At 47.0% G+C, this 25500-nt stretch overlaps 1 protein-coding gene across 1 annotated transcript in view; it reads right to left on the minus strand.

Annotated features, from left to right (window-relative positions):
- The window catches only part of TBC1D8 (TBC1 domain family member 8), a gene marked incomplete at its 5' end in the record, with an annotated part of 40709 nt that overhangs the window by 12380 nt on the left and 2829 nt on the right, over positions 1-25500 (minus strand). The window contains 12 exons of the mRNA XM_082743007.1: positions 905-973; positions 1716-1814; positions 1955-2084; positions 2839-3124; positions 5389-5506; positions 6493-6707; positions 9736-9901; positions 11329-11508; positions 12701-12895; positions 14254-14461; positions 23534-23774; positions 25069-25103. Of these exons, the coding sequence (XP_082599133.1) occupies positions 905-973; positions 1716-1814; positions 1955-2084; positions 2839-3124; positions 5389-5506; positions 6493-6707; positions 9736-9901; positions 11329-11508; positions 12701-12895; positions 14254-14461; positions 23534-23774; positions 25069-25103 (1942 nt within the window). The remainder of the gene's footprint in view (positions 1-904; positions 974-1715; positions 1815-1954; positions 2085-2838; positions 3125-5388; positions 5507-6492; positions 6708-9735; positions 9902-11328; positions 11509-12700; positions 12896-14253; positions 14462-23533; positions 23775-25068; positions 25104-25500) is intronic.

Raw genomic sequence — 25500 nt, forward strand, 5'->3', positions numbered from 1 at the left:
AACAAGGGGTGCCTGGACTCTACTAAGCCAAGGCCATTTCAGTGACTGCGGGGAAATGGGCCGTGACAGATGCACGCACAGTTCAGACAACCTCCAGTGCTCCACTTAGAAGTCCCTGAAGTGCTGCTTCTTACTCTGTCCATCAGTTTACACTCTGGGTTCGGAAGTGACAGTAGCTCAGAGTCCCCACCTGGAAGAGCCCTGGAAGCCAGACCCAGGACTTGCTTTCTCCAACTCTTCTGTCTCCCCATTCACTGCCAGGCTATCATGAGTGGAGCAGTGTGCCTGCCTGCCTTCCCTATTTTTATCCAGTATTTCAAGGAAGGAAACTTTCAGCAGGGCACCTGAAAATTTTCTTCATTGGGCAAGACCTGAGTGTTCACCTATATATCCAAATATTAGAAATATGGCTGATTTAGTATTACCAATATGATAGATTATAAGGTAATTTTAAAATGAGTAAGACTACATGGCAACATGGATAAGTGTTAATAATAGTATTAAGGGAAAATAGAAGATAAAGTGGCACCCGTAGCAGCCAAATATAAAAATTTATTTACATGTATTATGGGGGGGGGTATGAGTCACTACAAAGTATAGGAGGTGGGAATGTCAGTAATGGTCACTGTTCATCCACCAAGGCCTGGGAACTCTGCGTAGAACAGCATGGAACAGGTTACCAGCATCGAAGGAGGCCCTCAGAGCACAGCTCCCGTGTGGGCCATAGGCAGGCGAGACCAAGATGGAGCTGGCAGGCGGGGTAAGCTCCAGCCTGTGCTGCCACTGCACAGACGCGGCAGACCCCTCCAGCAGCCACGTACTCACCCACTCCCGCAGCCCTCCCCCTGCCGACCCCTGACCAGCTGACAACCTGTCACTCCTTCATCTTCCCAGAGTTTCCTACCTTGAATAAGTCGTAGAGTTCTTCCAGGTCTTCAGGAAGAATGGAGACTTCTGGGATAACAACTCGGAGCTTGAGGAAACAACCAACAACAGTGGGGTGAGTTCTCTGCCTGCACCCAGAACGATCAGAGGGAACAGGGGTCTCTTCTGCTCGTTGGGGACACCAGGTGTGTCCTGTCTACCAGAGCAGTCTGTTCCTTTCTGATGCCAAGATCACATCATGGTAACTTTCTCAGGGTGTTTACCCTCAGCCTTTCCAATTCACACATCAGGGCCTCGGGACAAACGGGTAAGTTCTACACTGAGTTCTAAGGGAAGTCGAACTCTAACAAAGACGCAGCCTGGCCAGGATGTTCCTCCTGAAGAACAAGCATTGCAGGCCTCTGTGCGAGGCATTTTTCTATTTCGTACCTCATTTAGTCCCGGATGCTGAGTATTAATATCCTCTAGTATCCTCTTAGTATCATTTGACAACTAGGGAAACTGAGGCTCATGGGGATTAAATTACTCACAGTCTGTCTGACTCTAATACCCCTGTTTCTACACCAGGTCACCCTAATTCAATGCAGGATTGGGGGAGTGGTATTCTTTTTTTTTTTTTTAAGTTTATTTATTTTTGGTAATCTTTACACCCAACATGGGGTGTAAAGTTAGGTGTAAAAATCTTTACACCCTACATGGGGCTCAAATTTGGGATCCCAAGGATCGAGTCATATACCAACCAAGTGCCCCAAAAGCTTGGGCATTCTTAGGACCAACCACAACAGACTCTGGGTTAGGGCCAACTGCCCTTCTGACAACCCATGACTCACCACATTCTGCTTTGTGGTGTCTTCGTGGCCCTGGAGAACCCTGATCCTGTGCTTACATCGCAGGTGCTCAATCTGCTCCACAGACTGGTCTCCGAATTTCTGCAGAGAAACCAGGAGTTACACACTTACAGAACCCCTTTTTGTACAAAGAGGACAGCAGTATCCGCCAGGGAACCTCCCTCAAAATCCACCCCTAACCAGGTTTCCCAGAGGATGTGGGTGGGGCCAGGCCCTGTCACCTCGTAGGAGTCCCGGATCAGGTCAGCAATGTCAGTCCCAGGGTAGGGCTCCTGGTCGTCGGCGAAAAAGGCATGGTGGCTGCCGATGGGGGGTCCAGGACTGTCCTCGTTCTTAACATGATCTAGAAACCTGAGCACACAACCCACTACTGAAGTATAGTTTCCCCTCCCCTGTGCACCACACCACGCACCTTCCTGGGGACCCGGGGGACATCATGTCAGAGCACTTTCAGACTCAGCTCATTCATCTCCAAACTCTGGGAGGAGGGCGAGATAGCAACTGCTGTGCTCCCTTAGAGAAAAGGAGACATGCCTATAGCCAGGCTTGTTGATCTGGGCCCATGGGTAGGTTTGCAGGGACCTGGGACTCTGCTGAAGTCCATACAAAGTTCCGTGCATATGTGCCATTGTAAGCTTCCATGTTCTGAACGGGAACCTGCCCTCAGCTCCAAGACACCCAAGTTCCGGTCCTTGGTCTCAGGGACTGTAACACACCAGCCCTTACACATCCAGGGTCTGGAATCTCCAGCTGGCTGCCTAAGACCATCATCTCCCAACGCCTGCCTGCCCCAGTCAAGGCCACTGTGAATGCCTATCTCCTCAGAGACAAGTGAGAGTCCCTGCTCTCCTCCTGTACCCTCTCTTACTTGCTAGACAGGAGCCAGGAAAATGGCACTCTTCACCACATGCAGGCAACAGTGCCACCTGACTGGCTGACTCTGGTGGGGGCGGTGGGGACTACTGCGTGACAAGTGGCAGAGTGGAAGCAAATATTCCACAGGGACAGCCCTGCTGGGCAACCCCTGCTGCCTCCACCTGGTCTATTTTGCAGAGCCCGCAATGGCCCTCCTTATTTCACCCCCTCCCCCACCCAGTGAGCGTACCTGCTGAGGACCATGAGGGCCTGGCCATCGTCCTTGCTGCTGCACAGGCCCTGGGCATTGGCTTCCAGCACTGCCAGCCCCAGCTGGAAAATGGCTTTGATCCCATCGTAGAAGAAGCAGTCCACAACGCTCACTGCGCTCTCCAGAGGCATAATGCTGAGGAACAGAGTCAGGAACCAGGAGAGAGAGATGGAGGCAAGGGCCGAGAGGTCGTTCATGTGCTCCGCCAGCTCAGGGAGGTGCTCCTTGATGAGCTCCTCAAAGACCGACTGGTCCACCTGGGCCCCTGGAAAAGGCAGGTCATGGAGACTTGGTTGGGGGAAGGAGGCACACTTCCTAAAGTCAGCCTGAAACTGAAACTACTCTGAGATAAGCAGAATGAAACAGAATTTGAGCCCAGAAAAGGACTCGTACTGAACTGATTTTTGACACTAACTAGAGTAATTCAGTGGGGAGAGGATAGTATTTTCAAAAAATAATGCTCAATCAAGTGCATACCTGTGTGGGGGCAGAGGCTGGGGGACCTCAAATCCTACTTCACATCATACAAGAAAATATATTTGTAAATGTGTCATAGACCTCAATATAAAAGCTAATAATATAAAGCTTAAGAAAAATACAGGGAAAAGGCAACATTTCTTAGAACACAAAAAGCACTAGCCACAGAAAAAAACTATAAATTGGACTTCAACAGAATCAAAGACTAGTATTCTTCAAAAAACATTAATAAAAATCATAATGCAAACTTCACACTGAGAAAATATTTGTAATACATATACCTGACAAGGGTTTTGTGTTCAAAGTAACAACTCTTGCAACTTAGTGGTCAAAAACCTATTTTTCCTTTAAAAAGGCAAAATATGGGACCAGGTACTTCAAAAGAAACAATAAACAAATGGCCACTAAGCACAGAAAATTGTGTTCAGTATCATTCATCAAAGAAATGCAAAGTTAAACCTGCATAATAGATTCCTTCTTCCCTGCTAGAAGAGCAAACTTAAAAGGCCAATTCTGAAAGCTAACAGGGATGTGAGCAACCAGAACTCACACACTGCTGATAGGGTTTCTATGGTCACAGTATATATCACTTTGAAAAACTGACAGTTTCTTATAAAGCTAAAAATCCCTCTAACCTATGACCTAGCAATTCTACTCCTAGGTAAATACCAAGAAAATGGGCAATCTTGATTCACAGAGAGACTTACACTTGAATGTGTATTTCAACTTCACTTACAATAAAGCACTGGCAACAATTCAGACCTCTAACAAGTGACCAGATAAATGAATCACGGTCTGAGAGTACAGTGAAGTGTGACTCAGCCAGAAGAAGGAGCAGAGTACCAATGCTCCAGCAACCTCGTGTTGTGAGCAGGAAAACAGACCCAGAAGAGTGCGTTCTCCATGATTACATTTAGATCGAGTTCAAGAACGGGTCCAACTAGCCCGTGGTGACAGACATCAGGAGCAAGAGTTGCCTGTGGCAGGGAAGGGGCAGAAGGGGACTTGGTGGGTTATGGAAATGCTCCAGGCTGTACTGCGGCGGTGCTCACATAGGGATACCCATTACCATGGAGGCTCTGCTGGTCACTGAGGAGTAGGCACTGCCCCCCAGCAGCACCATCAACCAATGGCGGCTTTGGCAGCCTGCCTACCCGTGACCCTGCCTACCCGTGGCTCCGATGATTCTGTGCTATTGTGTACAAGGTTAAGCTGCCTCCCCCAGCATCAAGTGGAAAGGGAAGGAAGCCCATCACTCAGGCACCTGGAGGGAGCCAGGGAAAACAGTCTAAGGCATCCCAAAAGGCCACCAAAGGCACCAAGTGGCACGTCCTTCCTAGACAGCCCCCGCTTACTCCCATGGGGTCCTCACATTCCCTCAGTTCTTGACTCCAGTCTTCGGGAGCATCTTCCTCCTGACCTGCCCCCACCTCCAGTCTTTTACCAAATTCTGTCTCAAACTGATTCTTTCGTTTCTGTTCCCACTGCTGCTACCCAAATTTCAGGGCATCTCCAGAAAGGGTATCTGAGAGTTATCAGCAAGCTGAAGCAACGTTTCTATCACTTTGTCCACTAGGAGGTGCTAGACCACAGGGGAAATGCAGATTCCAATGGGCCACAGAAAAGGAAGACACCAGGTGGGGTCGCAGGTCAGCCCAGAGCAGGGGGGCCAACAAGGAGCCTTCTCACTTACTGTATACAAGTCGAGGGAGAGGGGGGTCCCAGGCTGCCCTTCAGGTCCAGCCTCAAGAGTCTCCACAAGGGAAAGGGGACATCTGTCTGTGTGAGCTCCTTGGGTAGGGTGGGCCAAACCACCCTCCCTTTCAGGTTGTTTCTTGAACCTCAACATTTTTCTTTTCAGGTAACTTATTCCACCCTTTCGGCAGAACGGTACAGAGATTACACCTGTCGGTTCTGCACATTCAAGAGCCAAACAGCGTTTGTACTGGGGATTTCTGGACAAGGACTAATGTATCAACACCTCTTTGCCCCGGTTCTGGCCCTGCTCCCCAAGCACAGAAGAGGAAGAGGAGGAGGAAGGAGACAGGTTACCAATGACCCGATGGTTGAAGTAGTCGGGCAGCATCCGCTCACACACGGCAACGAGCAACCAGAAGGCCTCCTCCTCCTTGGCATAGAGCAGCAAAACGGAGGTCAGGATGTTCATGGACTGCACAGGTTCACAGAGGAGAGGGTGGTTAGCATCACACCACGTTGTGCCACAGAAGACATGAAAAACCACACAAGCCCAAAGGGTCCACAGAAGTCAAGGCTGCCGATGAGACACCCCATCTAGCCCAACCACACTGACACCTGTAAAGTGGAATGACTGAGTTTATCAACACGGTCCCCACAAGACACCCTAGGCTGAATGACCAGCCACCCTTCTGTCACTGTTCCCATCTAGGAATGCTGGGGCCAGCTGTGGTGCGGGCTTCAGGCTCAAGTCAAATCCAGCTATTCTGTGTGTATGTTCACACACACACACACACAAACACACACAACATTCATGGGTTGATTTTGCTTTTCATGGGAAAGCAAAGTTTAAACTCTTCTATTTTCAGCTATCAGAAACTTCTCTAACCCCATCTAGTGCTGGGGTGGGGGCAGGGGTGTTTTATTTTACCAGGTTCTATTTTGTGCTTGTTTACCACATCCCTGAATACACTTTCCAAGTAAACTCAACAACTACTTAGAGGGCGGCTTATTTCCACTTGTGCTTCCTGAAGGAAAGGGATCGGCCACAAACATTTTTTGCTCCCCCAATAGCATGGAGATTTTAAAAATAATCCCTGTAACTTCTGCAGAGGTCTAGATAGATAAAGCTCCAGAGAAGCGTTATCACTGCCGTCCTACAGTGGAGGCCTGGAGAGGCGGTGAAGACAAACTGTCCTGTCCTGGACAGCAACTCATCATGTGCACTGCTCTTTTCAGGCACCAGGTAAAGTTTCTAATCTTAAGTCATCAACCTGTTTGACTATAAGGAGATGATGCCTGAGGCCTTACTTGATAACATTCTTTAAGGAAAGCAAAAGCACAGAGCCTACACAGGACCGTCCTGGGTACCAGACAGCCAAGAACAACAGAACCCGAAGCCTGGGTAATCAACACAAGACACGGACTCAAAGATTTCTGCTCCTCCACTGCACACCCTACCTGGCAGTACCCAATTTTGGGGTTCCGGTGGGCATAGGCTGTCAAGACTCTCCTCAAAGCAGCAATTCCGGTTTCATTCTGGAAGGCGGGATGCTCTGGTAAGGAACGGTGCAGGTCCCGCTCTATCTCCTCAGTCACCAGGCAACATTTTCCCATGGACTCCTCCACCAGATTACCATAGTAACCCGGATGCGAGGCGAGATCCGTTACAGCATCTGATGATTTAAAAGGATTTTTTCAAGGGGGCAGGTTACCAGGACAGAGTCAAGCTGGGGAGGGGGCTTGTCCTGCTGGAAGACCTCAATAGGGTCTCATTACTTGAAGGACAGAAAATATCTTGAGACCACACACAAACCAAAAGGACTTTCATTCTGCCAAAAACGAGAAAAAAAAGAAAAAAAATGAAACAATATGGCTTTTCTATGGCTTATAGGGAGGGAAACAGCTCATACCAGAAACAGCTGTATTAATACGCTTTTCCCAAGTTGTATTCTCTAGTAATAGGAAGATTGGATAGATGTGTGTATCTATACATACAGACATACACACAATTTTCATACATTAACTCAACATGAAATTACTGAGCACGTATGTGTGAAACACACAAGAAGGTGCACTTCTGTTTAGTAATCAATTTTCAAGGAGCCAACAAGCTGCAACAAGAAATTCAGGGGCTTTGCAACAACGTGGATGTAACTAGAGGATATTATGCTAAGCAAAATAAGTCAATCAGAAACAATTACCATATGATCTCTCTGATATGAGGAATTTGAGAGGCAGGGTGGGGGGTCGTGGAGGGGGTAGGAAGGGAAAAAATGAAACAAGATGGGACTGGGGAGGGAGACAACCATAAGACTCTTAATCTCAGGAAACAAACTGAGGGTTGCTGGGGGGTGGGGTGGGAAGGATAGGGTGGCTAGGTGACAGACATTAGGGAGAGTATGTGCTATGGTGAGTGTTGGGAATTGTGTAAACCTGATGATTCACAGACCTGTACCCCTGAAATAAATAACACATTATATGTTAATTAAAAAAAAATTCAGAGGCTGAGCTCATGACAGGCAGGGCAACCCCGCCCAGTTCACCTACCACCAAGATCCTCCCAGGCCTCTGACAGGGAGAGGACTTCAGGAGTGAGGTGTCCACAGTGCATGAGGCTCCCATTCCCTCATCAGCCAGCACCCAAGCAACTGTGGTCCTGGCCAGTGGTCCCGCAGGGGTGCGGGTAGCAGGCGGGGTTCCAGGACAGAGGCTGGCCCCATGCAGAGAGGTCCCAGGAGAACAGGACAAGCAGAAGGGGCCCAGTTCCACCATTAATCGCCAGTTTAGGTTTTTAAATTCTGATGGGGTTTAGTATACTTCCCTCCCGACTCAACCTTCTGCGACCGTGATTCCCCATCACACTCCACAAACACTCACTACAACATTTCCCTGTACTCAACACTTAACACTAATAGCTGCCACTCAACCCATGACAGCCTAAACGCCACAGCAGTCTTTCCATCAACACTACCACTTGGAAGGAAAGACAGCTCTTGAGGAGCTAGGTTTGTTTTTTTTATTGCAATGTGTGTGTATGTTCATTAACGAGGCAGGCTCTATGCCCGTGGCATCAACAGGTATCACCTGTAGGTGGTTAAGCTGAATCGTGTGATTTTCTTTCATTCCTATTTTCCTTTCAACTCTGAAATTGTTTTCATTCAATATAAAAATAAAGAAGACATTTTTAATTTCAAAAAGGCCTGTCTTGATGAAGAAACCAGCCAAAAGAGACTCCGCAGGGGAAACAAGGTGAGCAGTGATAGGCCTATCAATGAATCCCAAGTAAGCACATGCCAGCAATTGTGCTGGAAAGCAAAAAAAAAGCACCCTGGGCCAGAGAGGGGATGGGCTTGGCTCTTCAGGGGAGAGACTGAGAAGAGGGAAGGGAGATGAGAGGGGTGAAGATCTGGGATGAAGCCACAGGAGGGAGGAACGTAAGAAGGTGCAGGGAGGGGGCACTTGGGTGGCTCAATCAGTTAAGCATCTGACTCTTCATTTCAGCTCAGGTCATGATCTCAAAGTCTTGGGATCAAGCCCCACATTGGGCTCTGCATTCAATGTGGAGTCCGCTTGTCCCTCTCCTTCCCCTTGCTTGTTCTCTCTTTCTCTCTCAAATAGATAAATAAAAACTTTTTTAAAAATTTTGAAAAATCAAAAAAAAAAAAAGAAGAAGAAGAAGAAGGTGCAGGGAGAAGACAGGTACCCAGGCCTGGCCTCCAGGAGACTCGTGCTGATCTGAGGACAGCAGTGTCACTGAGGAAGAGCAGACCTCCTCCCGGGGCCTCCGGCTGCACCCTGACAATAAGGGCATTACCTTCCTGCCTACAAGGCCCCACCTCTCCTACTGAGCCAGACGAAACGGCCACCCGCAATGCAGAGACATTGCTCAGCACGTCTCGAGAGAAATCGGTCCCCATCTCTGCCCACTTGCTGGTGAGGGTCCTGAGGAGGGATTCCCAGACATCACCCAACAGCAGCAGAGGGAGAGTCTGAGGGCCTGAGGCCAGACAAGGTCATCGTGGCATGGCCCAGGCAATTCCTAGAAGGAGAAAGTACGGCCAAAATCTCCGCAATGGTGTCTCCTGGGGATGCCGTGTGTCTTCCATGGAAGAGGGACTGACAAAGTATGCTGGGAGATGTGTTTCAATGTCACTGCAAGTGAACAATGTACAGAGGGTTGGTTTGTTTAGTCTAATAATTATTTATTTCTTTGATAGAGAAATCACAAGTAAGCAGAGAGGCTGGCACAGATAGAGGGGGAAGCAGGCCCACTGCTGAGTAGAGAAGCCAATATGAGGCTTGATCCCAGGACTCTGAGATTATGACCTGAGCTGAAGGCAGAAGCTTTAACCCACTGAGCCACCCAGGCACCCTGTTTGTTTAGTCTAGTTCAGAACATATGTCCTAGAAAGACACTTCGCTTCTAGGAGGTCCTTTACAGTTCTCAAGACAATCTACAGACTCAAAAGTTATTTTTAAAGGAGAGGCAATCCCTTCAGCTAGACCTCACATTGGCCAAGGAAGACACTGCAGCCCAGAGGTCTCAGGCTAACACAGTAAGGGTGCCGAAGTTCTTGGCTGGGAACGTGGTAGGAAAAATCCAGAGACAGAGCTCCTGTCTGCACATACAGGCTATGCTGTTCAGATCTGGGCCTGTGCTCCAGAAATATCAGTTAGCCTCAACATACCAGAAACACTTACCTGAGAAAAGCAGCCAGAGTTTGCCACGTAACGACTCAGGGATCCCCATAGCTACAAGCTTCCGGATCTTCTCTGTGCGGAACATACACACGGTTCTACCGTATTCCATGAAGTGGTCGTTCCACAGGCTTATTTTTATCTGCTCCCTGGACTGGAGATGGAAATGCTGTTAATGTACAAAGAAGTCCCTCCGAGCCTTCCAGCACAGACCATCCACAACCCACCACAGAGGGAGGCTGCCACTGTTACCAGAGGGACCAAGAGTGAAAGGCAACTGGTTTAGCAAATGTTTTGAAACACTTGCAGGCACAGAGGATGTAAAGATGACTAATGCAGAGAACCAGGCCTTCTGGAGCTCAGAGCCCAGCAGGAGCGCTTACACAAATAAAATGCCATTTCCTTGGCAAAGTGGATAGTAAGAGTAGGTTTGTCCAAGTACTCAAGTCTAGAGCAGCTGGGAGGGCAGGGTGGGAGTCGGGGACATTAGGGGAAGCTTCTCAGGATGTTGACACCAAGCCAGCTGTTGAAACATGGGTCAGCTCAGAGGGTGAACTAAAGCAAGGGGGCAGTGCGGGGTGGGGGGATCATAACTTGCCCTGATCTCCAGGGCAGCCAGAGGAAAAACTGAAATCTGAAAAAAATCCCACTGTTCTCATTATCAGACACAAGATAGATACCATTTCTCGAGGCAACTAAAAATCCTTTAAAATTATTATCCCTAGATGACAGGAGTCATTAGTACCTTTTAAGCAACTTGTTTAATATGCTTTTCATTGTCTGCATTCTCTAGTAAGGGGAGAAGCTTCCCTATATATTCAATATTCTTACAGCTTTAGTCAGGAGTTCATTGAGCTGCTCTGTGTAAAGCATATCAGAAGGTTCTGGTTTGAATGAATAAAGCTAACAATTACATAGTAGCCCACTGGGCAACAAGACAGAGTTTGGGGTAGTAATGTCCACAGACACCCCCAACACATGTGGTCCCAATGCAGCCTCCCTCCGGCCACGATGTCTTTTCACGGTACAATTTCTAGCCTCTTTACCCCACTGGGAATGACATTTCCCTCAGGTTCTCCCTACAAAGAGGACAAGGATAAGGAGATGTAACAGAAATATCTTTTGTCCAGTAGAACTACAGCATAACTACAGCATAGCAGACCTTTTGTTCCAGGAGAGAACCAAGCGATACTGTAAAAGAAGCCCATACAGACATCTCTGGGTAAGAGGAAAAATGCCTGTTCTGCACCTGCAAGATCCCACAAAGGACAGCACTGATGGCTCTCCAGGTCAAATGGCCAAGAGCTGTGTCAAAGAGCCACTTAAGGGGCAGGTAGGGAAAGCCATCGCCCTTGGTCCTCTGACCACATCCTCCGACCACATCCTCCATGCAACCGGATGTGCCCAGGCAACTGGCACAGGCTGAGCCCTTCCACCTGTCTGGGAGGGAGGGGGGGTGCCAGCTACTGGGGCATCCAGCAACCGGCACCACACCTGCTCCCTCAAGGCCTGCAAGGCTGGGGTTGGCAGGTGCACAGCCCTCATCAAGTCGGACACCTGGGAACCCCCCTGCAAAGGCAGAGCCAGGTCACCCACCATTCTTGAGTCTGGGCTCTGGCTGCCCGCCTGCTGGAAGACAGAGATCAGGGCCTCGGGGTGGAGCCGTGGGCTCTTCTCTTTGTCACTTTCCTCGCTATTTTGAGAGGACACCATTTCAAGATCCCCAAACTTGTGGTCGCTGCACATGCTTGTTGAATGAAATACAGGTGAAGTCTGCTGGAAAGGAGAAAAAAAAAAGGAGGGAGCTAGAAGAAAGTCATTACTGTACTTATGGAAGAGTCTTTGTTTTGCCTTTGGAGGCATGAAGGTAACATATTTTTTTAATTAATTAATTATTTGAGAGAGAGACAGTGCATGTGAGCCAGCAGGGGAGGGGAAGAGGGAGAGAGAGAATCTAGAGCAGACTCCCCACTGAGTGTGGAGCCAGACAAGGGGCTCGATCCCCGGACCCTGAGATTGTGACCTGAGCTGAGATCAAGAGTCCAGCACTTAACTGACTGAGCCACCCAGGCGCCCCAAAGGTAACATACTTAGACATGCCTATGCAGGTCTCAAGGGAAAGAGACTAACATTAGCCCAACAGAGTTGATCCTCAGGATAGAATATGGTCCACACTAAGCTTTCCTGGGAAGGCTGCTCACAGCATACACAGCATGGGGCCAAGAGGGGGCAGACAAGCACCATTTCTTGTATGCTTCCAGAACGGAGAATGACCACCTGCAGAAAACAGCTCTTGGGTACTGAGGGAATATCTCCTTTCCTCCCTGTCACTGTGTGGGTAAAAAGAGGTGAAGAAAGAGAGGGACGGGTGTGAAACAGCAGGAGAGGAGGTCCCCGTGGATCCACGTCTCCACGTCTGTTTTCCAGCTGTCTGGCCTTAAGGACAATGTAACTTCTCTTTTAACAAGTTCCACCTGCCCCCAAATAACATCCCCCTCAGCCTCAGGGGTGGGGAGCACTGACCCCTCCAACCTGTGAGGAGGGTGCCCACTAACCTGCAGGTCGATAACCCATCAAACACTCTAACCTGGGAGGGGTGCCCTGTAAATCCCTCTAACTTGTGTGGATACCCCACGAACTACTCTAATATAGGGAGGGTTGCCCATCAACTCACCTAACCTCAAAAGGGGTGCCCTGCAGACCCCTCTAACCTGTGAACAGGGTACCCTGTTGGTCCTTCAAACCACTTGCTGCATGGGGCACCTTCTAACCTGTGCAGCACCCACTCAGGACTCTGCACGTACCAAAAGTGATACCCTGTCTGATACATAGGCCCAATCAGCCCTAACACAACGTTCCCGTTCTCAAGTAGATCATGGCCATGTGTACTCCTTTCCGAAACCACTGCCCTAGAAATGGTCAGAAAGACCTTCCCTGGATAGGATCCCGCTGTTTCTAAGCCTCATACCATGTCTTCATCTTGGGAGGTGTCGTAATGCACGGGGCGGTTGGCGTGCACCTGCTTCAGCCTCACCAGCAGGCCCTCCACCAAGCTCTCTCTGTCCTTCAGCTCGATGAACTGGAAAGCCATCTTGCTCCGGATGCTGATGATAATGGGATTAGGGAGCAGACTGGTATCCTCCATCTTCTCAATGCTCACCACCTATTGCAAAAGGTTACCCATGAAAGGTATGGCAACAGACAAAGGAGGGCAGGCATTTCGACTACCTATTTAGGTATCACCAGACAGAAGGCCAAACCAAACAACTGCCCTCAGGAATAGATGCAGAAAGTAAAAATTATCTAAGGCAGCACAGACATGACAGCTGAAAGGGGAGAGTAACTCCAGTACCCGTTAACAGGCGAACGGAGAAACAAAAATGTGATCTATCAACACACTGAATATTATACAGCCTTAAAAAGGAGAGAAATTCTGACACATGCTACAGCATGGGCGAATCCGGACGACATGATGCTCAGTGAAATAAGCCAGCCACACGTGGGCTAATGTTATAGGATCCCACTTAGATGAGGGACCTCGAGTAGTACCAGTCAGAGACAGAAAGTAGAGCAGTGGTTGCCCAGGGCTGGAGAGGAAGAATGGGGAGTGAGTGCCTAATGAGGACAGAGTTTCTGATGGCAAAGATGAAGTTCTGGTGATGGTGGGATGATACCGTGAATGTACCTAATGCCACTGAACCCTAACACCTAAAAGTGGGTCAAGTGGTAAATGTGATGCTATGTATAAGCTACAACAAGAAGACAAATAAATGTTTAAGACAACTCTTGGACTTCTTGCTTCACTCCTAAGTAAGAACATTTGCAAAATGAAAACATTTACAAAATGACATGGAAGGAGATCACATGGATAAAAAATTCTGAGTTTCCCCAAACAACTGTGCTCAGAATTTGGACGTCCTGATGGAAACAGAGTGGTGGGTACATTCACCACAGATGTGCCCTGAAACCAAAGGACTGAGCTCTTCAGATCTGGAAGTAGCCTCAGGCTGCCCTGAATTTTCAGGAACAGACTGCAGACTGTTAAAGTACAAAGGGACCTGATCCATATTAAACGAAACATTTTTAAGTGTTTCACTCAAGTCCCAGGAGGGCACAAGAGCCAAGCAATCGGACGTTTTCAAGGTGATATTTTTTGTCAGTTGCCTCTTCTCTTTCCCCTTTCTGTGAGTACAAGGGGTGGAATCCTACCTAAGAGCTGACAGAAAAGCTTTAACTGTGAGGCAGAGCCTTTCTCTGAACAGCGTCAACACTAATGCAGAGGTGAGGGCATCTGCTTCTTGCCAATCACTGCCAGGCAAATTTCAGGGTGTTGGAGGAATGACAGAAAAAGCAACAACCACACGGGGACTGGTCAAATGCAGGCCGTGCTTCCCTCCAGAGGCCCATCTGCAGTGGGCAAAACCCTGCTGGGTGAGCAGCCCTGCCCATCCAGTCTCACGGCCACCACGGGCTCAAGGACAGAAGGTGGGCTCGGGAAGTGCCGGCCAGGGCTGCCCCTACCTCTCTGAGTGGGAGGATGACATTGCAGCAGCCATCCTCCTTGCTGGCGAAGCAGACGTAACGGTCGGAGGCAAACATCCGCCCCACGGTGTGACAGCGGCTGAACGGTGTCCACAGAGAGCAGTCCACAACAGCGTGCAGCCTCTCCTGCCTCGGCAGCCTGAAGAACGCCCGGAAGAACTCATTCTGTGCTCTGGCTTCCAGGTCCCTGGCAGAGGAGGGAGAGAGAAGAAAAAGAGGCAGGGACGGTGAACGAACACAAGGGTTTACAAAGGGAAATGCTGCGAAGCCAACTGGGGCTCCGGACATGGAAGTGGATGAGACCCCACCAGGCCCCGCATGGGTCACAGCTCGTGCCCCACTTTACAGCCAACCTTGGAAACGGGTCCTCAAGGCAGGAGGGGTTGCCTCTGCACAAAAGTAAAACACCAAACTCACAGTTCAAAACAGATACTCCCTTCCTGATTTGAGCAACACTGTGAGTCACCACAGTGATACTTAAACAAGTGTTTAAAAATCCAGTATCAAAAAGTCAGTAACACCAAGTGCTGGCAAGGACATGGAGAAACAGAACCCTTCGTACCCCTTGGGCGGGAAGGCAAAATGGTGCAGCCGGTCCGGAAAACTTTCTGGCTGTTTCTCCAAAAGATTCAACATGGACTTACCATACGACCCTGAAATTCCCCTCCTAGGCATAGACCCAAGCAAATCGAAAATGTACATCTGCTCCAAACCCTGGACACATCTGCTCAGAGAGGCAGAGTTGGCAACAGCCTAACGTCCATCAGCTGACAAACAATCAACAAAATGTGACAGAGCCATATAACAGAAGGTCACTCGGCCACACAGAGCAACGAAATACTGACACACACTACAACGTGGACGGACCTTGAAAACATTACACACACAAAAGACTACATACTGCCTGAGTCCCTTTAAATGAAATTTCCAGAACAGGCAAAACTCATCAAGAGAGAAAAGAACAGGGCGCCTGGGTGGTTCAGTGGATTAGGCCTCTGCCTTCAGCTCAGGTCATGATCTCAGGGTCCTGAGATCGAGCCTCACATCGGGCTCTCTGCTCAGCAGGGAGCCTGCTTTCCCACCCCTCTCTCTCTCTCTGCCTCTCTGCCTACTTGTGATCTCTGTCAATAAATAAATAAAATCTTAAAAAAAGAAGAGAGAGAGAGAAAAGAGCTTAGTAATTCCAAAGAGGAAGGGATAAAGGGAGAAGTGGGGAGTGGCTGCTCATGAGTATGGGGTTCCTTCTTGGGGTGAAGAAAATGTTCTACAGCGAGTGTGGGGATGGCTCCACAACTCTGACTGGACTGAGAAACCACTGACTGGGAAGCCTTAACACAGTGAATTGTATAGTATCTGCTCCAAAAAGCAGTTCAGCTGAGATCTGTGCTTGACATATAGTAAGTGCCAAATAAACATTAACTATTATTATCTTTAAAAAACAAATCCAAGCAGTGCTGGCTGGCTCAGCCCATTAAGCATCTGACTCTTGGTTTTAGCTCAGGACATGATCTCAGGGTAATGAGATCAAGCCCCAAGTCAGGCTCTGCACAGGGCGTGGAGTCTACTTAAGATTCTCTCTCTCCGTCTCCCTCTGCCCCTCCCCCAGTTCTCTCTCTCTCAAAAATAAACAAAAAAATAAATTAATTAATAAAATAGATCCAAGTCAAAGTATCACTGGGGAGAACTCCATAAGTATGGACAGTGGACAATGGGGAAAAAAATCCTACCCCAGGAGACCCCCCCACCCCCGAGTCTTGGCTCTAATATCCAGTAAAGCAAGAAGGCAGCCAACTCACAATATCTGCAAATACTGATGAATTTATGTCCCACCCCAAAATTCTAGTAGAGGGGAAATTCCACTGTACAGAGATAAAAATTTTTCTTTGCCACATCAAATAAGAGTTCTTTAAATTCATCTGAGAGAATTTAAACTTAGCTTTCTTATCAGTTGGGTGACCTTAGGTAACAATTCTCTGTATCACATCTTGACATCTATAAAATGGAAACAAAATACGTAACCTTTCTGCTTCAAGGGATCCCCTAAAAACCTAAGAGGATGGCCACAATATTGAAAAAGCATATTAGAAATAGCATCTACAGTATGATTCCATTTATATAAATACTATAAAATTTGCAGAAAATGATGTGTAAAGACTTTGTATAAATGTTAATTGTTATTGACTCTGTGTAGTAGCATTTCCACTTTTCATTTTAATTCTGCTTAAATTTCCTACCTGATCATGTATTGTTAACTTTTTTTTTGAGTAAAATATTGACATATTTTTATTGAATTTTCACCTTGTATGCTCATTAGAAAATAAGTATTTCAAAAACTCATTGGTATCTAATACTTTTTTTAAAATTAAATTTATCTTCAGTGTAACAGTATTCATTATTTTTGCACCACACCCAGTGCTCCATGCAATCCGTGCCCTCTCTAATACCCACCCCCTGGTTCCCCCAACCTCCCACCCCCGCCCCTTCAGACCCCTTAGATTGTTTTTCAGAGTCCATAGTCTCTCATGATTCACCTCCCCTTCCAATTTCCCTCAATTCCCTTCTCCTCTCTAATGCCCCATGTCCTCAAAAAAAAAAATGAAGCTATTTTCTTTTAGGAAAAGATTAACTTTTAAAATGTTCCCTAGTGCAAGGTATTAAATGCCACAGCCTGAGTGATCTTTCAGACACATTCCCCCCCCAGCCCACCAGGGCCAGGGCCAGGGCCAGAACTCACATCGAGAGGCCCCTCCTGGGCCAGGTCTCATTCCCAACCCTGTCCTCATTTTCACACCATCACACAACCATCTTCCCAAGAGACCCAACATGGAGATGGGAGAGTGCTTGGAATTTACTGTTTACTAATTTACTATCAAACCCTCACAAAGAGAGATTCATGCATGCCCAGAGAAATTATACAAATTCTACAGATCAAGATGGTCCAGTTCCTGGGGGAAAGCTGCCGTCCCTTAACACGCAGCACCTGATACTCCATGGATGGCAATTCCAAAGGAGCCTGCACTTTGCCCCAGAGGAACTGGGAAAACATGGTAAAGCACCGTGAATGCTTTAGAAATTCACGTACTATGGGGTGGAAGGCAAGACCCCTCAGTATCACCCCAGTTCTCTGAAAGCCGACCTACATTCAGCACATTTACTTTGGAAGATTTATCTTTGTCCTCAAAGTATGCTAGCCGTGCTGGTTTGGTGAAAGTGAAGCCAGTGCAAACTTCCTGTATGCACCTCACAGGTACAGGTCCAAGTGGCTCAGTCATTTTAGCTGTTGACTCTCAGTTTCAGCTCAGGCCATGATCTCAGGGTCCTGGATTGAGCTCCTTGTTGGGGTCCACACTGAGCAGGGAGACTGCTTCAGGATTCTGTCTTCCCTCTGCCCCTCCCTCTGCATGCCTGCACCTTCTCAAATAAATATCTTTAAAAAAAAAAAAAAGAAAGAAGAAAGAAAAAAGAAAAAAAGAAAGCAGCAGGAAGGACTTTCCTAAATCCTCTTCCTTCCTTAGAAAGTCCTCTTCCAATTCCACCTCTAAATACACATTCTACGTATACATGTGGCATTGAACTTTCTGATAGATGGAGATGAAGATCTAGTAGCTGAAGATGAGTAGCTCAAGCCCTTTATGAAGATCAGAGTAAGACCACTTCATCCTTTTGGTCTGTTTCGAAGCAGGTGGTATTTTTGATGCTTAAAAATATCCGCTCCTCTTTCCGAAGAATACCAGAAACAAAGTCCACTGGTTAAAATTTGCCTTTGAGACCTTCCAATACCTACTAAATGTTCCCCCTCTTCCTCTGTAGAGATGCCCAACACACAAGAGTCATAACTGACCATTCAAGCCTGTAAGCCAGGGCAGAAGCACCCCTAAAAAGATGGAAACTAGCCCAGCAGACCCCACAGTATTTACCCCCAGTGTCCACCTTGCTGGTATGCATTGGCCAAAGCAATCCCTCCAAGAGAAAGCGGCAGCTGAGACTAGAAGGGACGGTGCCACAGACCCTCCTGTCTGAACATATGCCCTTGCATGAGCCTATAGCCATGTGGGAAATATATGTGGGTTTATCAGAATACAGAGCAAGAACACCAAGTTTGCTCATGGAGCTACAATGAACATGACCATTCCTGCACGACAACAACACAGGCCCACACTACATGCCCACACTCAAAACTCCACACTTCATTCACTAGAACTTAGACCCAAGAAATGAAAGGGTGGGTCCTTCTTTTGTTTCTCTGTAAACCTAGAATTCGATTTTTCTCCTCTTAGTTTTGATACAAATGTACCAAAAACAGGTTCCCCTGTCTCTTTTCCCCATCAACCTGTTAGAACACTTTTGGGAAGACCTGTGTCAGGCCTCATGTGCCATGGTAACTCTCCCTCCCTCATGTCATTCATCCCACAGACACAAACCCACACATAGTGGGTTTGTGTCTAGCAGCTCAAGGGAGCTCCAGACAGAATGCTTCCCCAAACTCAGGCTCTGTGGCAGCTGGGGCAGGGGCTCCCGCGTTAGCTCCCAGTGTGAGGATGTCCCCGCTGTGCCCTTGACAGGAGACCTCAAGTACTATCCCTGGCCTTCTGGAATAACGTGGTCTTCTGTCAGCTGTTTGCCCCATAAAACATGTACAAAGATTTCTAGAGGCTCTTCGTGACACACCCACCCACAGACCCATGCCCAGCTCATTTGAAACTCTGGGCAAAAGCCAGCAATAAGGAAGCACGGCAGCACCACCACATACGCATACTTCTCCTCAAAGCCCAAGTCTGCACAGAAAACATGGCATCCCTTGAATGTGTGTTGACTTGACACACCTTTCCCCTACTCTCCCCCAAGAGCACCAAGGAAAGAGAAGGACAACCTTGCCGTGATATACCTTACATAGCGCACACAGCCGCCTGGGTCTCCTGGGCTCAGAGGGGGCATGAGGGAAACCCAGGCCTCGGAAAACAGGGAAGAGGGTGCACATCGACTCAGCTGGGGCTTGCAGTGCCCCCATGTCTTTGAAAGTACATCCTCAGAGCTCCAGCAGACCAAGACCTCAACAACACTGGCATCTAGAAGGCTTTTTCATACTCAAGGCTCCTGCCTTTGCCCCCTGCCCTCCACCGTGCCCCAGAACAGCCTGGAGAAGTACAAAGCAGCTAGGGCTCTGCAGGGTGGGGACTCGCAGGCCTTCCCCAGTGAGGCAGGAGCTGTTCGGGGCTGCACAAGGAGCCCCTAAGAGATGTCGATGCCAAACCAGAATGACAAGGACAGAAAGCCCAATAAATTATACAGCTAGGATGGGCATTCTTAGTAGGGTGCAAGAACAGCAAGAAAGGGAGTAAATGTGGGCAGACAAGGCCAAAGAAGTTCTGAAAAGTCAGACCAGGGAGCCAGGCAATCAGCCCGACAACAGGGGATGAGGGCTTATTACTGAAGACGTCAGCCCCCTCCCGACCCCTACACCCACCCCCTCACCCCAGGCATCCCCCGCTGACCTTTAGATACCAGAAAGATCTTCCACGGGGGTAAACAGCCCCCATTCACTGCACTGCAATAACTACGTTTTCCTCCAGCACTTTCCAATCAGTCAATATAGATTTTAATGGTGATATAAAATTTGATTTAGTGAAACACATCACCTTCCCAATCTCCCACCCCCCCAAAAGCTGGCTACACCGCTTTCAACCCATCACTCACAGCTTCACAAATGTTACTGTGTTGGTAAATTTCAGGACCGATCCATTTCTTTGCTCCCCACGCCAGGCCCCAAAGTCCCTTCCCCAGTCTCTGTTTTCCCGCCCTTCTGGATTCTGCTGCTATGCCCCAGAACCCCTGCTCCAGGCTGTCCTCTGCAAAGTGTGAGGGCTGGGCCAGAGGACTCCTGGGTCCTGCTGGCTCCAACCTGTCTGACGGGGTCCTGTTGTGCGATGCTCCCAGCTCCTGCTGGAGTCCCAGCTCCTCTGGGCACTTTCCCAAAGTCCCATGGGAGTGAGAGTGAGCAGCAATCGTGACTAATCCGCAATCAGATGGCTCACCACACTAGTGACCTCAAAGGCACCTTTCTAAAGCTGTTATCTGGGAAGGGAAGTGAAAATACATCAACAAAAGGGAGCCTGAGGAGCATTCCAGCACTTCTGATTGTGCCCTTTGCATCAAGAGACTGTTTTCCTCAACTTGAAAACCTGGGCTCTCTTGGCAGGATGTCAAGTAGACTGAGTCATTACCTGTTTATGTCCACAGGCCTATGTCTCCATGACAGAAAGCTACACGTGAGACCCAGCAAGGAACTGGTAGGCAAGGACATGCCTTTCACTTTTGGAAGAAGTCTCTCAAAGTGCAGTGACCAGCAAAACATACTAGGAACAAGAATCTTGCCACCCATCTCAGGCCAATCTGAGGCACCTGTAGGGCCTTGTTTTGTCCTTTTCTCTCTCTTCCGCTCCCCGATCATTATTGGTATAGAAAGTAGAGGAGAGGGAGCCTCATATAATTCACCTGAATTCTGGAATGTACACGAAGAATGCTTATACTGATGAATTTTCTTCCAAAATGAATGATTTTGGGTGCCTGAGTGGCTCAGTTGGTTAAAGTGACTGCCTTTGGCTCAGGTCATGATCCCGGAGTCCTGAGATTGAGTCTCGCATCGGGCTCCCAGCTCCATGGGGAGTCTGTTTCTCCCTCTGACCTTCTCCCCTCTCATGCTCTCTCTCACTCTCTCTCTCTCAAATAAATAAAATAAAATCTTTAAAAAAATGAATGATTTTACCACAGGGTCTTAAATGTGACAAACCAGCCATCTGCCTCTTCTTACCCAGTTTCCACCCAAAACCATAATGCTACATCTAGAAGTGGAGCCGTGAGGGACTATCAGGAGATCTATGAGGAAATCACCTGAAACCCTAGTGCCCACAAAGCTGACCAGAGTATGCAGGCCATCAGCCGGCCTCCTAGTGCTCAAACCCAGTGGAGGGGGGCGGCAGGGAGGCAGTTCACACACGTACACATCAATGCAAAGCCTATAGAACAGATAGACACTTCACTGGGTGATTATAGAAGCCCTTTAACAACTCCTTCAACCGAGACTTGTTTCTTCATTTTTAACCAGTCTTTGTAAGCTGGACTAAAAGGACTCAGACACCAAATGACTATAGAGATATTTGGAGATACATGAGAGAGAGCTGGGCTGTCTTCTTTGGACCTAAGACAGAGCCGGAGACGGTAATGGGAAACCCGAGGTCAGGAAGCCCAGGGAGCAGCTCAGGAAGGGGAGTCAGAAGACCCAAGGACAGCACCCCAAGGATCTCCTTTCATAAGGGAGTGACAAGCAGCAGCACTCTTTTCACAAAGGAAATGTCAGATGCTGAGGACACGAAACCAAGTGAAATCCATTGGAGTTTCACCAAAAAAGTTCACTTTTTGATTCCTGCCTTACTTGTGACAATACATGACCAATTTATAACGCATGCACACAGCAGGGGCTCTAAATACGTCCTGAATACAGGCCAACTACAAACACACTGCCATTTAGAGACCACTGATTAAACACATGTTCTCCCAGATGTTCCAAGAAAATACCAAATGTGTGTAAGGAATTACAGGAAATGTTATAAGAGATTTAAAAATTCTTTTTAATGATGGGACACAGAATGACACAGAACTACCATGTGATCCCACAATTCCACTTCTGGGTATACGCCCAAAACATGTAAAAACAGGCATATGCTCACGGCAGCATCAACGTACAACAGCAAGGGTAGAAATGGCTTTGTGTCCATTGATGCATGAACAGAGAAAGAAAATGTGGCATATCCACACAATGGACTACTACCTAGCCTTAAAGAGGAAGGAAGTTCTGGCACCTGCTGCGACACGGATGAACCATAAGGACATGACACTAAGTGAAATATGCCAGCCACAAAAGACAAATACTGTATGATTCCACCTACATGAGGGACCTCGAGTAGTCAAACTCAGACAGAAAGTAGAGTGGCAGTTGCCGGAGGCTGGGGGAGGAGGGGAATAAGAGTTATTGCTTAATGCGGACAGAGTTTCAGTTTTGCAAGATGAACTGTCCCAGGACTGGATGGAGGGGAGGGTTGCACAATATGAATTTATCCATTTTCAACTGCGTGGTTCAGTTCAGCGGTATTAAGGTAGCAAATATTATATTGTGTGTATTTTCCCACATTAAAACTTTTTTTCATGTCTAGTAGTACTAAATAGTAGTGGGATTCTCTAATGATATCAAATGTATCTAGCCACAATAGCACTTGTTAGATGACTTGTTTCTCTAAGGGTATCTTTGTATAAACTCTACAGTTACCTGGTCTAAACCACCAAGTCAGGAATCACAGTCAAGCTTAGCTGAACGCCACCATTTAAAGTTTAGATAATGAAGCCGAACTTCTTTAAAATGACTAATAATTCAAGCAACTGCTCCAGATATCTCCACACATAGCATCAGTAGGGGCAAACCAATCATAAAGAATGTGAACTTAGAGTATTACTGAGGCACACTTCTAATGACTAACTGGTAGCAAAAATAAATTCATTGTCCTGAAAACCTTTTCTACAAAGCACTTTCAGGGATACCTGAGTGGCTCAGTCAGTTAAGTGCCTGCCTTTGGCTCAGGTCATGATCCCAGGGAATCTCTTAATGTTCGCTAATAAAGCACAGTGCTGAATGGAATTCTATCATGAAGCTATCCATATTATATTTACTTAGAAGTATTTTTTATAAAAATCAGTTTCCAAATATCTGGAAAAAAAGCAGAATTGGATCCAGAAATCAAAGTCAACTGCCAAAAAAAAAAAAAAAAAAAAGGAAGAAAGAAAGAAAGAAAAAAAGAAACAAACAGGGTGCCTGGATGGCTCTGTTAGCTGAGCACATGACTCTTGGTTTCAGCTCGGGTCATGTCAGGGTCATGGGATCTAGCCCCCATGCTGTGCTCACACTCAGTGCAGAGTCTGCTAGAGATTCTCTTCCTCTCTGCCTCCCCCTACTCCCCCAGCTTGCTCACTCTCTCTAAAATAAATGAAATCTTAAAAGAAAAAAAAAAAAACCTTCCTTATTAAAAAAATAATCAACTATTGCTGCCAATTACTATGTCACAATCATGATCAACACCACAGGAAAATCTGCATCGAGCCACAAGGGACATTTAAACCGGTACAACTAAGACTAACAAAGCACATGTAAATGAATGCGGTGGCGCACTGCCACAGTCCCGTGGGTGAGGAACCGAAAACAGAAGCGCCTTACCGCTTGGTGATCTGGCTCGGCTCCTGCAGGTCTGGGTCCAGGTCAAAGACCTCGTTATCCAGCAGCCTCCGGAGTGTCACGTCGGCCAGCTGCTCCATGATCTTGAACACCTCATCGAGGTTCAGGAACATGGAGAAGTCACGCTCCTTATTCTGCGTTGTGATTCGGATGGTGTCCGTCAGAAAGACGTTGGACGTTCTTTCCAACTTCTGGATATCGACCCATGGGACTACAAGTTTAACTAGAAGAGGGAAAAAAAGGCAAATGCGTAGGTTACCCTAACATGTGAGCCAAACTTGAGTGTACCAGCAAACAAGAGTCCAAGGATTTCCTTAAGCTGAAATGCAAAACCAGAGCAGGAAAGGGGAAGCACAAAACTGCTTGACAGCTGTGTGTTAGAACCCAACTCATGTTTTGTGATTTTTCTTAAAAGATTTAAGTAAAATTTTCCAAGTTGTTGGCTACTGCATACAAACAGGGGACAGTGTTCTGAAATACCAAGTTAACAACAGGAAAAGAAAACTTCAAGAATATTTAAACCTAAATATTTGCAAAATATCCAAAAACTTCTCCATTTACATAATTTCTCGTTTCAAAAGCAGCATTCATGGTGTAAGCTATGAAAAAAAGTGCAAAAGAGGATTATTCATGATCTCCTTTAGAGAAACAGACTTCACATTTAGACTGTGTCAAATGACAGTCTTAGAAGACACAGTACAATTTCTATGGAATTCTTTAAAGTAATACAGTACAAACAGTACATTTTATAAACAAGTGTTCTATTCTGGGAAATGTTTCCAATACAGTGATGGCGAGGCTAGCTAGAGCTTACTAATGCAAATAGAAAAAAGAGACACTGTAACAACTTAAAGTGATTTTAAATGTTATCAAATACTAGAAATCTTTTTTTTTTTTCAAAACTTAGCATCCTAACAAAATTTGGCTTAGTCACCATGAATGATAGGTGTCAGAAACTAATTCATTTTCTTTTTCAAATCAAGGAGAACTTCAAGTGTTTCTCTTTCTACTGTTTCTTTCCACTTCTCGCAATAACGTTTTCGGGGCTTCCATGACTTAGAAAGCCACACATCGACTTCAGGCTTGAGATGAAGCTTCTTCAGCTACTTCTAAGTGCTTTCACCTAAGTCTTTCATACAAATACATACAATCGATAACATCAACTTTCATTTCTTGAAGCATCTACTTTGTGAAAAGCCCTGCACTTAAGGAGTTCATTCAAACAGGGAAAGCAGACATGTAAAATAAGCAACCACTAACTTGACAGAATCTAAAGCAGAAACACAAATGTGGTGCAAATTGTAAGGGGACCAGGGAAAGTTCCTGGAGGTGATAAAATTCTGAACTGAACTTGAAGGGTGAAAGAGGCACAAGACTAGGGAAGGGAAAGACCAGCATGAATTTTGAGAAGCATTGCACAAAGTACAAGAATAAGGATGGTCAAGATCAGGTCAGAGCACAGACCAAGGGTGGGGAAAGGTCACACACACGTGGCGTTATGTACTGAAGGATCAGACCTGAAGCTGGCAGCGTGAGAAAGAGAGCGATGACCCTGGGCAGGAAGCTGTGTCAGCACAATTTCAGAGAAGCCCCTCCCACTGGTTCAACTTGAGATATAAACTTAAATGCAGAAGAAGAAAAAATGACATATATAAACATACATACGCATATACTTGTTTTATATACACACACAGCTGCCATCCTGCCTGGGTGCTTGAAACAGCATGTCGTTCCAAAAGAAGTTTCCGTGGGAATGACTTTTTAAAAATTCAATATACAACCAACACTCATGACTTTTCTTTCTTATCTTGGAATTCTATCACCTCGCATGGTAATAGTCAGTGCATCAAAGTGTGAAAAGTTCATCACTGCCTGAATCTCAAGTGGACCCAGGTGAAGAATTCCCTCCCATTCCAAGGAACAGCTGTACATCCTGCTTCTTTTCCAGG

The sequence above is a fragment of the Mustela nivalis genome (genome assembly GCF_964662115.1).
Source record: "Mustela nivalis genome assembly, chromosome: 8".
In the NCBI taxonomy this organism is placed as follows: domain Eukaryota; kingdom Metazoa; phylum Chordata; class Mammalia; order Carnivora; family Mustelidae; genus Mustela; species Mustela nivalis.